Source organism: Garra rufa, chromosome 7 (genome assembly GCF_049309525.1).
Source record: "Garra rufa chromosome 7, GarRuf1.0, whole genome shotgun sequence".
NCBI classification, from domain to species: Eukaryota; Metazoa; Chordata; class Actinopteri; order Cypriniformes; family Cyprinidae; genus Garra; species Garra rufa.
Genome location: NC_133367.1, coordinates 22,658,432 through 22,676,111, shown reverse-complemented (window position 1 = coordinate 22,676,111; position 17,680 = coordinate 22,658,432). Strand labels below are relative to the sequence as shown.

Below are 17,680 nucleotides of genomic sequence, written 5' to 3'. Positions count from 1 at the left end.
AAATTAGAGCGTAGTTGTTTTCGGGTAAATTACATGATCAAGACAGTTTGTTACTATGGCACCATGAATGCTCGGATGAGTGAAAGTTGGAAGAGCAAGATTCAATGAGTGCGGTAGGCATCTATGGCGATCATTTGTATGAGGTGTGATTTATGCCATCTGCTTTGCTAAGCAGCCAATCGTGTCGATCGTGGCATGCTCTGTTTTTTTTTTTTTAATTTATTTATTTTTTTATTAATAATATTATTTATTTTATATTATTAAAGAGCAGGGTTTTCAAAGAAAAATATATAGCCAATATACATTCAAGCCTGAAATTATTAATACCCCTGGCAAATTCTGACTTAAAGTTACTTTTATTCAACCAGCAAGTTTTTTGTTTGTTTGTTTGTTTGTTTGTTTGTTAGTTTTTGACCGGAAAGGACACAGGCTTCTCACAAAAGATAATAAGATGTACAAGAGGCATCATTGTAGAAAAAAAATATTTCTCAGCTTTTATTCACATTTGAACAAAAAGTGGCATGTCCAAAATTATTCATACCCTTTGCAAGCTGTCACAGTCTATGGGAAAATCCAAAATTCTATACCATTCCAAATAGTCCAAGCTGTTCTAAAGCATCCTAATTACCCTGATTCATTGGGAACAGCTGTTTTAATCAACTCAACAGGTGAAAAACAGAAGCTCTCTGCTGTTGGTTTGTGGACAGTCATGGCTAAGACAAAGGAGCTCACTGAGGACCTGCGGCTGCTCATTGTGGCTGCTCACAAGTCAGGAAAGGGCTATAAGACCATATCTAAATGTTTTGAAGTTCCAGATGTTACAGTGCAAAGTATTATAAAAAAAAAAAAAAACAAGATGTTCCACACTGTGAAAAATTTCAGAGGACGTGATCAGAAGCCAAGGTGATGGGTGTGTGTTCTCTGCTCTGTCTCCTGAAATCCACCACCAGCTCCTTAGTCTTATCGATGTTGAGTGAGAGGTGGTTTTCCTGACACCATTTGTTCAGGGTGCTCACCTCCTCTCTGTAGGCAGTCTCATCATTGTCAGTGATAAGGCCTATCACCGTTGTGTCGTCAGCAAATTTGACGATGACGTTGGAGCTGTGTGCGGCTGTACAGTCATGTGTGTACAGGGAGTACAGGAGTGGGCTGAGAACGCAGCCCTGAGGAGCACCAGTGTTGAGGGTCAGCGGAGATGAAGTGTTGCTGCCCATTCTGACCACCTGATTTCTGCCTGTCAGGAAGTCCATGATCCAGCTGCACAGAGATCTGTTTAGACCTAGAGCCTGTAGCTTTGCGACAAGTGTGGCAGGCACTATGGTGTTAAATGCTGAGCTATAGTCCACAAACAGCAGTCTCACATAGGTGTTTTTATTTTCCAGGGAGAGAGCAGTGTGTAGGGTGAAAGCAATGGCATCGTCTGTGGAACGGTTGCTACGATAAGCAAATTGTAGCGGGTCTAGTGATGCAGGCAGCACATAGCAGATGTAGTCTCTGATGAGTCTTTCAAAACACTTGCTGAAGATGGGTGTCAGAGCAACGGGCCTCCAGTCATTCAAGCATGTGATTTTATTTTTCTTGGGTATGGGCACGATGGTGGATTTTTTAAAGCACGAGGGAACCACAGATAGAGAGAGGGAGAGGTTGAAAATATCTGTGAAAACCCCAGCTAGTTGGAATGCGCATGCTCGGAGCACACGTCCTGGGATGGCATCAGGACCCGCTTCTTTGCGGATATTCACCCGTGGGAAGGATCGGGTTACATCCGCGATAGAGATGGAGAGTGCTCTCGCCTTTTCTGCAGCAGCCGCAGGAGCGCTCTCTACGTGGGCGGTGTTTTGAGCCTCGAAACGAGCATAAAAATTATTAAGCTCATCCGGTAGAGAGGCGGCAATGTTCACAGTAGCTGGTTTGTTCCCTTTAAAATCAGTGATGTTATTGATGCTTTGCCACATACTTCTTGCGCTATTGTTGTTGAACTGATTTTTAACTTTGTTTTTGTATTGTCATTTGGCTGCTTTGATGGATTTCCTAAGATCCACGGACGCAGACCAAGGAGGAAACCTTGAAAAGGCACACAAAAGCCTGCTTGGCATTTGCAAATGAAGAAGACTTCTGGTCTTCTGTTTCATACAGTAGTTCATGGTGTAGCCTTCATTTGGTGTAAAAAAGTAGAAGCCTTCAACCCTAGAAACACCATCCCCACTGTCAAACATGGTGGTGGGAACCTAATGTTTTGAGGGTTTTTTTTAGCCGGTGGACCAGGGAACCTAATCACAGTAAACGGCACCATGAAAAAGGAGCAATACATCAAAATTCTCAACAACAACATCAGGCAGTATGCAGGGAAACCTTTGGCTTGGCCTTGAGGATCTGTGAAGTGGGCTAAAGATCAGGGTGATGGCAAGGAGACCCTCCAACCTGAAAGAGTTGGAGCTCATCACTAAAGATGAAGGGGCATAAATACCAGTGGAGACATGCAAAACGCTGGTCAGCAATTATAGGAAGCATTTGATTGCTGTTGAACTTTCTGGTTGAATAAAGGTAACTTTAAGTCAGAATTTGCCAGGGTTATGAATATTTCCTAGTTTAGTGGTCAAAATATCTACAAAATAAACTAAAGAAACAGTGACACTATATTTTAGTTGTTTTATTGTTGTGGTTTCCATATATTAATATAATAATCACAATGATGTTTAAGGATCAAACATACCCTAGCTTTTTACAATTCACTGTAGCACGAAAGAAGATTACAACTAAAATCTTGGAAGGTTACAGCTGTCAGAAATTAGTAGGAAGTGTAGAGGTTCTTGCTTTTAATGACTTCAGAACATCTGCAGCCACAGGACATCACGTCTCACTGCGCTGGTCCACATTTCTTCCACTCTCTTCCATAGTTTGGTAACAAGTGGGTTTCTTAGCCATAACTTTTTCGGCAAGGATTTTCCAAAGATTTTTCAATAGGGTTTAGGTCAGGACCCTGGCCTGGCCATTTTGCAGTGTGATGGGAGCATTGTCTTGAATGGAAATTGCAGGCTGATTGGGAGATCAGACAAGGAACTGCATGCTTCTGAAGGAGGTTCATTTGCATTCACCCTGCCATGTAGCTATAAGAAACCCAACTCCTGCTCCAGAAAACATCCCTCAAACCATGACACTTCCTCCTCCACCTTTCACTGACGTCTTCATGCACTCTGGCTTTAGTCCTTCCTTAGTTTGACACCAAACAATTTCCCACCAGACTCAAATACATTAGACTTGCTCTAATGACTAAAGTGAACCTTGGACCAGTTCTCTCTCCTACCAACATGTTTCTCAGCATGTTTCTAAGGTGAGCTTTGCCTTTTGATTCTTTCTGCTGGTGAGAGATTTTTTCTCTGTAGAGTGCACTTTTAGTCCGACTTCTCTTAAACGTGCCGAGACGGATCCTTACCCTCTTCAGCACTGAACTAGAGAGCAATTCCAGCTGCAGCACTGAATCGATTCCCCATTGAGAGTCCACTTCCAGAGCAAAACTTTACAGATAATCTACTCACCCTTGTCATCTAAGATGTTCATATCTTTCTTTAGTTGTAAAGAAATTATGTTTTTTAAAGAAAACATTTAAGATTTTTTCTCCATACAGTGGACGTCTATGGTGCCTCGAGTTTGAACTTTTTTTTTCTTTGCCTGTTCACTTTTCAAGCACTGGGTCTGTATTTCTGCAGCGATGTAGGGTGATTTTGAAATGATTTTTGAAGTTGAGGGAGAAAATAAGATGGGAGTTTTCTGACCTAACTGTTGGACCAGAGATGCACATACTACTCATGCACATCACAGAGAGACACAATGAGCATTTGAGGTTAAAAAGTATATCAATTGTAATTTTAATAAATAAATAACCAAGTGTTTAACTAGATGACACCCTTTTTCCTTGTCTGGGATCAATTACAGCCACATTTGGGATCGTTTCAAGCTGCATTTAAACTGCATTTTGGAAGTTCAATCTCGGGGCACCATAGAAGTCCACTAAATAGAGAAAAATCCTCAAAAAACAATTCCTTTATGACTGAAGAAAGAAAGACATTAACATCTTGGGTGGCAAGGGGGTGAGTACATTATCTGTAAATTTTTGTTTGTTCTGGAAGTGAACGTCTCTTTTAAGACGTCCATGTAAAACGAATGTCTTCTTGTGCATTCATCTTAAAGCAGAGACTCTCAGTGGGGAATCGGTTCAACACTGCGGCTGGAATTGCTCACCAACAAAGTCTTTTGGGGGACCTTTGGGGAAATGATTTGTGTCATTGTAAAATCACAGATTTTGGAACGACCAACTTCTTTTATCCAGTCTTCATCTAGACAACCTCCTGTTTCAGTGACCTTAGAGTGGCCCGCCATCTAGAAATCTCAGTGAAAACTGGAAAAATGCTTTGATTTTAAAATGTACAAAATTATAGGTTGTTCTTTAATTTTGATCTCCACTTTTGGCTTGTCTCCTGAGGCCACAGGAGGGCGCAATGAGCAAAATAATGCACTGCATTAAATAGTTTTTTTTTCAATGCAATGAAGTAATTACTATTATAGACTATGAAAACCTATTGAAAAACAGTATATATGAAAGCCTATAATTTAAATATCACCTAAGACTTTGAGCTCATAAACTGGTTATCAGGTCAAACTCTTTTACCTCAACTTACATGTCGGTGACTTCTAGCTTTCTTAATATATTATTATGCAGTTAATGTTTCATAAAGCAATCAGAAACTTGCGTAGTCAATAGTAGACTATTGATTCATTGAATACACATTATAATAGCTGTTAAAGCAAATCTTAAATGTCAAGTGAACTGATTTATGTGAGATGCAATTAAGATGTGTTAATAATAAGCTTGAATCTTCAGCTTCTGTCCATAGCTGGGTGTTAAATCAGGTGACTGCCTTGCATCTATATGAATGTAATAAATGTCTTGTGATTTGATAAGAGCAACACAATAGCTATAAATCAAAATATAATGTAATATGGAAGATGTTGATGGTTTTTCATATGTCCAGAGCCCAGGGCTGAGCTGGTCCAGAGGTTGATCCACTTTGTGCAACCTATTGGAAATAAAACTGCATTATTAATACATAATAACAAAGATTTAAAATCACAATGAATAGCATAGATATTTGACCATATTTATTTATTAAAGGATTGTTTAATCTAGATTTGGGCTTAAAAAGCACAAATGTGTTACTATGATTCCTATACCATCTTTGTGAAGTGTGTGGAGCAGGCCAGACATGCCCGCTCTGGGGTGGCAGGGCTGTTTAGCTGGAACGGGCCGGTTAAACCTGCATCTTTTCGGGCAGCTATCACAGCGTCTTTGATAGCTAAGAATACAGAACTGCCCAGAAACACTGTCGGCTCTCCGATTCCCTGAAACAAGATGATCAGCTTTAGTTTGCCTTGCCATGATGATACCTCTAGAGCAGTTCTGGAAAAACACTACAAAATTGGCATGAAATATTAAAACTAGTGTAATATTAAGTTTGAATGCATTTAGATGTGAAGTGAATCATAAGGATTCCATAAAATGGAAATAAATGGACTTTGAAGTGAACTGAAACGTAATGAGAAGATGATGAGTGAATCACCTTTGAAGAATAGATGGCGTGAGGGTTGGATGAGCCGGCTAAAAGGTAGACGTTGAACTTCAGAGGGACGTCACAGAAGGACGGGATCTTGTACTGGCCTGGTCCACGCGTGTACAGAACACCAGACGGAGAAAACTTGAGCTCCTCCATGGTGTAGAGACCCAGACCCTGCATGAACGCTCCCTCAATCTAACAGAAACGCATATATTATGAGCAAATTTATGTATTTCGAAGCATAGTCTTTTTTTGAAGATCACTGAAATGCATTTATTTGAACAAAAACAGTAAATGCTGTAATATTGTGCAACACAAAATTCAATTTTAGTAAGAGAGGAAACATTGTATGGATTGTCTTACCTGACCAATGTCAATGGATGGATTTATACTTCTGCCGATATCAGCAACGATATCAGTCCTCAAGGTCTATGAGTTAAGATATAGTATTTTAGATGCGTTTTACAGTAACTAGACAAATAGTAGAAAATGTACATCTTTTTATCTGGATTTACCCTGTACTCTCCGGTCAAACAGTCCAGCTCAACCTCACTGCAGGCCACTGCATATGTGAAGTAAGCGTACGGCTTGCCTTCTTGTTTCTCCCAGTCCATGTCTAGATCTTGACCTCTGAAAACAGACAAAACGCTCATTATATGGCAAGCCGTCTTAGCCTAAAATATACTAAGCGTTACTCGTCGTAATTGCATTTTTACTAGTAAGAATTGAATTAGAGAGCTCTATAATACAATTGTTACTAGTAACAATGCCAGTTGAAGAGATCTCTAATTAAATTCCTACTAGTAACAATTATAATTAGAGAGCTCTACAAATTAATTTTTACTAGTCATATGTCTCCATTGACTTCCATTCATTTTTAATTACAGAGCTCTGCAACAGAATTTTTATTAGTAAGAATTTCAATTAGAGCTCTACAATTTAATTATTACTAGTAACATTTACAATTAGAGAGCTCTCTGAATCAATTTTTTACTTGAAATAATTCCAATTACAGAGCTTTCTAATTTAATTATTACTACTAAGAACTGACTTAGAAAGCTCTTTAATTCAATTACAGAGCTCTGCAATTGAACATATCTTTAATGTACTTTTTTACTAGCAAAAATTGAATTGTAGAGCTCTGCAATTGCATTTTTACTAGTAATAATTAAATTAGAGAGTTCTCTAACCGGAATTGTTACTGGTAAAAACTGAATTAGAGAGCTCTGTAATTGAAATTATAACTAGTAAAAATTGATTTAGAGAGCTCTCTAATTGGAATTTTTACTAGTAATAATTCAAATGTAGAGCATCTGTGATTAAAAATGAATGGAAGTCAATGGAGACATATAACTAGTAATAATTGAATTAGAAAGCTCTCTAATTATAATTGTTACTAGCAAGAATTTAATTAGAGGGCTCTCTAATTGGCATTGTTACTAGTAAAAATTGAATTACAGAGCTCTAAAATTGAATTGTTACTAGTAAAAATGCATTTACGATGAGTAACACTTTTTTAGGCTAAAACGGCTTGCCATTCTCATTAAGCATCAAACAAAACCTCTTTGTTTTGTCTAGTTTTAAGCCATTGTTTTTTTTTTTTTTTTGAAGATCACATCATTGACAAACACTACTTTAATGTCTCAAAGTACATTTATAAAAACAAAAACACTTATTTTAAATGAAATTTGGATGGTGTACCTGTAGAATCCTGTGGCTGACAGACTGATCTTCTCCAAAAATGCTGCCGTTATCTTTGAAGGCATAATTAATTAAATTAATTAAACAAATATATACAAATAAAATATATAAATAATAATAATAACAATATAATTATTTATATATATATATATATATATATATATATATATATATATATATATATATATATATATATAAAACACTATAGAAGCCTATTTCTGCCACAGAATTCTTTTTTATTTCTTTCAATTGCAAGTTCATATCCCACTATTCTGATTTTATAACTTGCAATTGCGAGTTTATAACTGTAGATAATATTAATGCATAATCATTAACATACAGTCAAACCAAAATTATTCAGACATAAGATAACATTTTTGCTAGTGGGTGCAGGACACTATAGTTCATTTATGTAAGTCAGGATAACAAAATTAAAAAAAAGTATTGTGACATATAGCCAAGTTTTTTCATGCAGTGGACTTCCAGTAAAACTGATAAAAAATGTGGGACCATAAATTTGACATTACACTTTAACCTGACCATGTTTTGTTTCATACCTTTTTATCAAAGGTATCTGATATTGAAGACGATTGTTTTCTGAGTTTTAACTCTTGAGTTCATATTTTATCACCATTTCCTAAACTATAGCAAATAACCTTGAAGGTGTCAGAATAAATTTTGGGTTGACTTTGGTTTGAGTTCTTGTTATATTTCTTACCATTTTCTAAAGTAAAACGAATAAACTGATACTGTGAGAAATGCTGAAGGTGTCTGAATAAATTTTGGTTTGACTGTATATCAAATAATGTGTAACTGTTTCACAACTGCATCAAACATGGCTGATTCTATCAGATTTTCAGTCAGAAGTCAGAACTATGTGTACTATGCATACAAGACATTTTAGCATAAACAACTGTACCTATCATTTTATTCTGCATCAAAAATGACCATTTTTAATAGTTTGTCTTTACCCAGTTCTGCCACGTTCCCTTAGGATTCTTCTTTCTGATTGGTTCGAGTCTGCTGTACAGTATTTGGCAGGCATCCTGCAAAAGTATTATTTGAACAATCCAAAAACAGACATTATCTTTCTTCAAATTTGCCTCAAATCATGTCGTCCAGACAAAATCTAGTGTCCGATACCTTCACAGCCATTCCATTAGCATCAGTACCAAAGGATGCAGCAGATGGGCAGGTATTCGGGACGCACTGTGTGCTGGTCTCTGAGATATGGATCAAAGAAGCAGGAATATTCAGCTCTCGACTCGCCACCTGTGAGAAAACAGCTGAGATCAGTCTAAAAACTATAAAATGGTTTCAGATATGTACAAAAAAGCTAAAAGTGATACCTGTTGGATTTTAGTGTGCACGCCTTGGCCCATTTCCGTCCCACCATGGCTCACCAACACAGTCCCATCTTTATAAATATGCACCAGAGCGGCAGCCTATGTTAAAAAACAATTGAAAACACCATCAGATCATTTGGAGTTCAGTTAAAATCATTTAAAACAGTCTGTCATGAGTTTTAGGAGAATGTAACCTGGTTGAGGAAGCTCTCAGCAAACCCAATGCCAAATTTGATTGGTACAATGGCAATTCCTCTCTTTCTGAACTGGTTCTGTTGGTTAAAGAGATCGATGGCCTGTCTGCGCTGCCTTAGGTCAGCTTTTTCCATGCACTCCTTCCAACAGCGGACGAGATTCTCTGGATCAAACTCCATCTGATAGGGAGTGAGGGAAACTTCCTTGTACATGTTTATCTCCCTGATCTGCAAAAAAAAAAAAAAAAAAAAAAAAAAAGGATGAGAGACGGAAAAAAAGAAGCAAATGCTCTTTTAATGACACTGACCTCTTCAGGCAGACGGCCGAGTTTGAGTGCAACATCGACGATCATACTCTCAACGGCCAGCACGCACTGGGGCACACCGAACCCTCTGAACGCAGTGTTGGAGGGCAGGTTGGTCTTGCAGGCCACTGCTCGGCCACGCAGGTTTACAATGTTATAGGCGTTATCGAGATGCAGAAGGATCTTCTCTGCCACCTAAAAAGTGAAATATAACAATGATGATACAGTATTCTCCAACAATTTTCACACAGTTATCTATATCAGGGCTCTACAGTGTGACCATTTCACTCGCATTTGTGACTTTAAAGGAACCGTATGTAGGATTGTGGCCAAAACTGGTGCTGCAATCACTTTCAAAATACTGTAGAACGGTGTATCCCCTCCCGCTCCCCCCCCTGACTCGAGGTTGCCAGCTAAGCTACAGGAGTAGGCTGCTACAAGGAGCTTCCAATGACAAGTGACGAGTCCTACACAGTAATTTGTTTTTCTTCTATTAATTATGTTTATGCTTCACAAGAGATGTTTTGTGAAGTAATTATGTATCGCAAAAATTTACAGATGGCGATTAGCCAAATATTTCGTAAAGATGTACTGTAATACCACATTTCAGTCGGAACATAGATTGTTTTCATACCCTGCTAGTGGTGCGATATAAAGCTTTTTATGAACGCATTTAGCACGGCCGACCGCGGAAAATCCACTGTGTACGGCAGCAAAGTTAGCCAAACATAGATGAATCTTACCTGTCCAGGAGAAAATAAGCAACGTTGGCGTCTGTCTTCAAATTCTTCTCCGTTATGACAATATCCTGGCCGGACCACTGTTGTCAGTGATATAAGTATTTGAAATGAACATGATTTCTTAATGTCCAGTGACATGTCAGGGCCATTTTATGATTAACTGACATAAATTTCTTACATACGGTTCCTTTAAACTACTACGTGCAAATATGAAAAAAACTTTAGGCGCACAATGTGCAACTGACCCGATCAGCATATTTGTTTTTGCGCTCAGAGGAGCTTCAAAGGTTGAGTAAAAGTCGAGTAATGTATCACAGACATATTTCACCAATCCTTTCATAAACAAACTATGGAGAGAGTGTAAATAAGAGATTGATTGTGATTATAATAGAGCTTTGTAAGATCGCAAACTAAGATGAGTGACAGCGTTTAAAAAATTTCTTGGTTTGAAAAAGCAGTTAAATAAAGATCATATTAAGTGACTTATAGGGCGTTCACACCAGACGCGAATTGCGCAAATAAATCACGCTATTCGCGCGTAGTTGAACGCTTGAACATTTTGAGTTCACTCGCTTCATTCTCGTGTGAAATTTGCGTCATGGGAAGGGCTTCTGCCACTCGTCAGCAGGAAAGTAGTTGTAAAATACGGCGAATAAGTTTAATTTGCTGGCTTTAACTAGCTTGTAGTCTCAATATGTATATATACATAGCTCAAATTGAGTAAAGAGTGTTTTTTACAACTTACCAGATTGTCTGACCTCCTCACTCACTTTCTTCCAAGCAAGCCATGCGTTACGAGCGGCAAACACCCGAAACGCTCCATACGCGCCGCGGCATTCGCGCAAATCGTGCCGCAGGAAGGTCTATCGCGTCTTTGCATTGACTTAACATGTAAATCACTCACGCTTAATGTGCCATTCGTGTCTGGTGTGAACGCACCATTATGGTGTAGCTGGACGCTTGAACATTTTGAGTTTACTCGCTTCATTCGCGCGTGAAATTCGCATCATTCGCAACGTGAATTTCACTTCACAGCAGAGGCGAATTCACGTCATGGGAAGGGCTTCTGCCACTCGTCAGCGGGAAAGTAGTTGTAAAATACGACGAATAAGCTTAATTTACCGGCTTTAACTAGCTTGTAGTCTCAATATGTATATATACATAGCTCAAATTGAGTAAAGAGTGTTTTTTACAACTTACCAGATTGTCTGACCTCCTCACTCACTTTCTTCCAAGCAAGACCCTTTTTATTCCTGTTTCAATAAAAGTGCTAAGATGTATCGTACAGCTCCGAGTAACCACAGACAGCAACGGTGATTTTGTCCTCCATTGTTGTTTCGGATTTCTGCATCTGTCACTACTAGAGCAAGCACCTGATTGGTTAACGCGGCGCAAATTTTCGCCAAAGTTCAGATTTTTCAACTTGCGCGTTTCGCGTGAATCATGCGTTACGAAACACTCAATTCGCACTTCATCATTCGCGCCGCAGGGAGGTCTATCGCGTCTTTGCATTGACTTAACATGTAAATCACTCGCACTTAACGCGCCATTCGCGTCTGGTGTGAACGCACCATTTCACTGTCTAACTATAACACTATTGCCTTATTTTGCTTTATTTCGTCGTCAAAAGTAGTCTGAAACAAGTAACAACTGAGCCGCTGCGCATCTCTATTTAAACACAGCGGTGTTTCATTACGAATGAACGTGCCTTTTTAAATGAATCTAGTGATATGATTAAATTTCCCATTCATGAAAACAGTTACATGCTTTACTCGTGAATGAATCAGCTGTTCGAACAAATCAAATGAATGATCTGATTCAGTAACTAAATCAGTGTCTTAATATTTCTGTATTCAAAATTTTATATTTAAAACATTAATTTCAACATGAATTTATGAATTTCATTGCACCCATGCCACCTCTGAGCCTCATAAAACATATGAAAAACTAAAAACAAAGGTAAAACAAAATTCCCCTGTAAATCACCCTAAGGAGTCAAATATCACCTTGAGATGGGAAGGCTAATTTTTTATTATTGTTTAGAATAAAGTGCTCCTACTAAGAAAAGTAAGCATAGAGCCCTGTATAGTGACCAAAGCACACCATTTAGATCTTTAGCAGGAAGGCAAGTCATCTCACCAATACAGATTCATCTGATACATTCCCAGCATTTGGGTAGTACTGGAAATCAGCTGCTGTTATCCTCCCGTTCTTCATGAAGCCAACCTGTTGAAGTCAAAACATGGCAACAAATAAAACACATAAAAGTCAAAAATACAAAATTAAAAATAGTAGGGCTTTCAAAATAACGCATTAATGCAAATTCAGTTTAACTTGCACGATTAATGCAGCGCACATTTTCCGTTTGACCAATTACCTTGCCCATAGTTAAAGAAATGGATGCACAATGTTGCCAACCTAGCGAAAAAGTGTCTAGCAACAATTAATAAACACATAATTGACACATACACACACATATTTGGCATAATTGATGCCAAATAGAAACAGAAAATCGTGCTACTGGTACGCATTTTCATAAGACCGGGCTCTTAAATCAGTACATTATAATGAAAACAATACCTTCAAAAATTTTAAAGAAGCAGGTTTTTGCAATCACATAATTTGAAACGGGTAAACTCCTGGAAAGTCCAAGGATCGTGAACAGTAAGTTAAAAACAGCAATAATAATGCAGAGCATAGCAACGTATGTCCAGATGCCGGTAAATGATTCTTTTCAGCGATTGAATCATGATCATAATTCAGTTTTTCAGTCATTGTTTTCTATTACTTTGGTTGTCTGACAACATAAACACTAAAACATGACAATGGAAACTGTTTTGTTGAGAACTTGGCTGCATCACATTACAGTTTGTGGGCACAAAGAGGCAAACAAATGTAATGATAAATAATAAATGTACATTTTGCATGTTCAGAAGCAGTGAGCTGCCCTGCCCTGCAAATAATGTAAACAGGCTTGTTTAAGAAAATTGCTCAGTGCAATGAAAGAGAAGTAATGGGAACCTGGTATTTCATGTGTCTAATAGACATGAACAAATTATTTGAAAAACATCTATGACCTTTGAAACATGTCTAGTCTTTCTCTATGCTGAGTATGGTTTCACTAATAATAAACATGCATTTGCTTAAAGCATCCATATTCGTCCATGCCCAGGTTGATTAGAGTTTTAAAAACTTTATAAAAGTATTCATTTAAGGTAAATTTAGAACAGATACAAATGTTAACTCATGATAATCATGCGATTAATCGCGATTAAATATTTTAATCGACTGACAGCCCTAAAAAATACATATTTATATGTTAACGTTTATTAGCTGTTATTAGATTAAGTGTTTACAAAAAGTACTAGCCTTATATTTTGCCCACACCGGGTGGCGTCCTCCAGTTATTAGCATGTCTTCTCCTCTTTCTAAAACACATCGTACTGGACGTCCAGTCCTGAACAGACAGTAAGAAAGTGTTATATTGGTCAAACTGCTTTATAGTCAAAATATTCATATGGTGAATCCAAATTTATTGAATGTTTGATGAATCTTTCATTCTGTTGTCCGTGTCCTTATTTTGACTCACTTCCAAGCAGCAACTGCAGTTATTGAGGCCAAAATGGCGGTTTTGGTGACCTTGCCTCCGAAGGCTCCACCTAGTCGCTTAACGTGACAGGAAACACGATTGGACGGGATTGCCAGCGTTTCAGCTACTGCCTCCTATAAGAGATAAGAACAAAAAATATCTTTCTTGTACATGTTTATCTCCCTGATCTGCAAAAATAAAAAAATATATATAATTAAATTGCAACTATTTTTTTTTTGTACGTTTATCTCCTTAATATGCCAAAAATAAAGTAAAATAATTAATAAATAAATAATCATAAAATAAAATAAATAAAAAAAAACTAAAATGTTCAGCTACTGACTCCAATAACAGGTAGGAACAAACTAGGCATGGGATGATAGCCGGTTTCAAGGTTTACCGCGGTTTGAAAAAGTCACGGTTTCAAAACCGCAAAGAAATTTTTTGTCGTCAAAGTGAAAGCGCAGGACTCCCTACTAGGTTGTGTGTGTGTGCGTACCTGCAGCGAAAACAAGCCCCTCCCCCAGCGGTTAGTGCTGACAGGCGCGTGTCTGTGATTGTGAGATTTCTTTTAAAACGTAATTTAAGGAATTATATTTACTTAATCATTCAATAAAATGATGTTATTGTGGATATTACTGTTACTTGTTCATCATTGTGTCAGTGTTATTTCGCAAGCTGATAATTCTAAGTTAATAAAAACATAATGGTTCATTAAGTAAGGTCTTTATGCACCCCTGAAAACATAGTTATGTATATTATATTGCACCTCTGTCTAGAGATCATCTTAAATATTACACAGTGGACCTTTAACATCTTTTCAAAATCACTCCACTAAAAAAAAAAAAAAAAACTCGCTGGCTCTCCTGTGTCTTTGAGTGTTTGTTTATTTTTGAAACTGTCACTAATGGTAATGTTTTTGTTTTGATTAGTGATTGCATTTTTTCCATTTAGAAGGATTTGTTTTTGAACATTTTATTTATGTTTATTGATGTGGATTATTGTTGAGCTGCAGGTTTGGGCTCACACAATTGACTGCAATTTAATTTAATTAAGAAGATTCAATTATTTATTTTAATTATTTTGCCTGATGTTCAATGTTACAAAATGTTCTATATGTTTCCTAAAATAAAATATACTGTGTTCAGTTGAAAAAAAAAAAAAAAAAGTTGTTTTTTTACCCAGACATTTAAATATAACATTGTAGAGCAGTAATTAAAATACAGTGATACCGTGATATTTTTATCCAAGGTTATCATACCGTCAGAATCTTATACTGGCCCATGCCTAGAACAAACTTACTTGTCCCTGATAATCAATAAACTATGAAAACAATATAAAAATAAATAAATACATATAAAAAAAAAAAAATAAAATGTAAAATAATAATAAAAACATAAAACAAATATTTAAAACATAACAATGATAAAACATATAAAACAAAATATAATTAAAAAAACAACTGTATCACCCACTAACACCTAAAATGAATTGAAACAAACTTCTTTACATGTTTAGTGCATTAACCTGCAAAAATGAATAATATAAAAAAAAATAATGACAATGAATTGGAGCAAACAATCTTATCTCCCTTGCCTACAAAACGTAAAATAGAATAAATAAAATTAAAACAATATTTTTAAATATATATATATATTATGTTATATATATAAAATAAAATGTAATAAAATAAATTAATAATAAAAAAATTAAAACAAATATATATATATATATATATATATATATATATATATATATATATATATATATATATACACACAATAATAAAAAATATAAAAAATAATAAAAAAACAAAATAAAACACAATTTAAAAAATAAATAAGTGTATCACCTACTAATTCATAAAATAAATTGAAACAAACTGTGTGTATCTCCTTAATCTGCAAACATTAAAGCATAAAAAAATCATAAAAAAGATTAAAAGAAATAAAAATGTGGCCTGCAAAACATAAAATAATACAATGACTGAAATTAAAACATATTAAAAAATAAATAAAATGTAATAAAATAAAACATAATAAAAAACTAAATTTTATATAAAATAAGATTAATAATAATTAATCAAACTAAACTTCTGCCTGATCTATCATACAGTCAAACCGAAATTATTCATACCCCTGGCAAATTCTGACTTAATGTTACTTTTATTCAACCAGCAAGTTTTTTTATTTTATTTGAAATGATACAGACGTCTCCCAGAAGATACTAAGATGATGTACAAGAGGCATCATTGTGGAAAAAAAAAAAATATTTCTCATCTTTTATTTACATTTGAACAAAAAGTGGCATATCCAAAATTATTCATACCCTTCTCAATAATCAATAGAAAAGCCTTTATTGGCTATTACAGCAATCAAATGCTTCCTATAATTGCTGACCAGCTTTTTGCATGTCTCCACTGGTATTTTTTGCCCATTCATCTTTAGCGATGAGCTCCAACTCTTTCAGGTTGGAGAGTCTCCTTGCCATCACCCTGATCTTTAGCTCCACTGGTATTTTTTGCCCATTCATCTTTAGCGATGAGCTCCAACTCTTTCAGGTTGGAGAGTCTCCTTGCCATCACCCTGATCTTTAGCTCCCTCCACAGATTCTCAATTGGATTTAAGTCAGGACTCTGGCTGGGCCACTGCAAAACATTAATGTTTTTGTCTGATAATGATTTCTTCACCACTTCTGCTGTGTGTTTTGGGTTGTTGTCGTGCTGAAATGTCTACTGGTGCCCAAGACCAAGTTTCTCTGCAGACTGCCTGATGTTGTTGTTGAGAATTTTGATGTATTGCTCCTTTTTCATGGTGCTGTTTACTGTGATTAGGTTCCCTGGTCCACCGGCTGAAAAACACCCCCCAAAAATTAGGTTCCCACCACCATGTTTGACAGTTGGGATGGTGTTCTTAGGGTTGAAGGCTTCTACTTTTTTACACCAAATGAAGGCTACATCATTGTGGCCAAACAATTAAATTTTTGTTTCATCTGACCATAAAACAGAAGACCAGAAGTTTTCTTCTTTGTCCAGATGAGCATTTGCAAAGGCCAAGCGGGCTTTGGGGAGCCTTATCTGGAGAAGTGGTGTCCTCTTTGGTCTGCGTCCGTGGAACCCAGCGGTGTGCAGTGTTCGTTGGACCGTCTGCCTTGAGATGTTGCCACCAGCAGAGCCCAGATTCATCAGGATGGTCTTGGTGGTGATCCTAGGATTCTTTTTTTACCTCTCTCACTATCCTCCTGTGTAGCACAAGTGTCACTTTTGGCTTCCGACCACGCAACCACAGGTCCTCAGTGAGCTCCTTTGTCTTAGCCATGACTGTCCACAAACCAACAGCAGAGAGCTTCTGTTTTTCACCTGTTAAGTTTATTTAAATAAGCTGTTCCCAATGAATCAGGGTAATTAGGATGCTTTATGCTGCATTCCAGTCAGGTTTCTGAGCCCGTAAATCACGACTTCAAACCACGACTCACAACTTTGTGGGCTATTTGGAATGGTATACAACTTTGGATTTTTTAGATTGTGACAGTTTGGAAAGGGTATGAATAATTGCAGACATGCCACTTTTTGTTCAAGGTTAGTTTTGCTTCATAACTAACTGAGCAGATACAAATCATACCTGTGTATATGCTGGGTGCTGAGTTGACAAATAAACTTTCATCTCCTTCTCTTCCCCAACTGGAATGACCAGGAAACTCTGTGTTTCCAAGTAGAAATGCTCCTGTCCTCCAATCCGAATCTCTCCTGTGAAACAAGCAGAACTATAGTATAAACCATGAATCAAGTAATCAGAAAAGTACAATCTTACCTTCATACACTTGTTCAGCCTCTCTCAAACCGTTTTCCACATCTCCTCGCTCAATCAATCTCTTAGGTAGGAAGAAAGACTCTTTCTCGATGGCCTCCTGAAAACAAGATCCAAAAGAAGCTCTATCAGAATGGAATGATGTTAGGTGAGACTAAAGATGAGAGCAGCAGATTATTTCTTCTCACCTCCACAGTGAAGATGCGATCCTGCAGATCTTCATAGCTGATCTTCACCGCTGCCGCCCCACGTTTAGCATGTGCTTTGGAATCTGCGACCACGGCACAGATCATCTGACCAACACACGTAACCTGAGGATACAGAGGAGTCCAAGATTGTAAATTGTGCCTTAATTTGAGGAATTTTAAAATGCAATTAAAATTCATATTT

The 17,680-nt window shown here is 36.9% G+C and overlaps 1 protein-coding gene across 1 annotated transcript in view; it reads right to left on the bottom strand.

Annotated features, from left to right (window-relative positions):
- Nucleotides 1-2,635: 2,635 nt before the first annotated feature.
- LOC141338364 (aldehyde oxidase 1-like) overlaps nt 2,636-17,680 on the bottom strand; it is a 30,757-nt gene continuing 15,712 nt past the window's right edge. The window contains exons 19-35 of the mRNA XM_073843888.1: nt 17,479-17,601; nt 17,294-17,390; nt 17,105-17,229; nt 13,485-13,618; nt 13,265-13,352; nt 12,035-12,121; nt 9,159-9,350; nt 8,851-9,078; nt 8,660-8,755; nt 8,454-8,582; nt 8,282-8,356; nt 7,311-7,363; nt 6,125-6,239; nt 5,973-6,038; nt 5,616-5,804; nt 5,230-5,397; nt 2,636-5,075 (exon numbers count right to left, since the gene is read on the bottom strand). Of these exons, the coding sequence (XP_073699989.1) occupies nt 5,019-5,075; nt 5,230-5,397; nt 5,616-5,804; nt 5,973-6,038; nt 6,125-6,239; nt 7,311-7,363; nt 8,282-8,356; nt 8,454-8,582; nt 8,660-8,755; nt 8,851-9,078; nt 9,159-9,350; nt 12,035-12,121; nt 13,265-13,352; nt 13,485-13,618; nt 17,105-17,229; nt 17,294-17,390; nt 17,479-17,601 (2,022 nt within the window). The 3' untranslated portion in view covers nt 2,636-5,018. The remainder of the gene's footprint in view (nt 5,076-5,229; nt 5,398-5,615; nt 5,805-5,972; nt 6,039-6,124; nt 6,240-7,310; nt 7,364-8,281; nt 8,357-8,453; nt 8,583-8,659; nt 8,756-8,850; nt 9,079-9,158; nt 9,351-12,034; nt 12,122-13,264; nt 13,353-13,484; nt 13,619-17,104; nt 17,230-17,293; nt 17,391-17,478; nt 17,602-17,680) is intronic.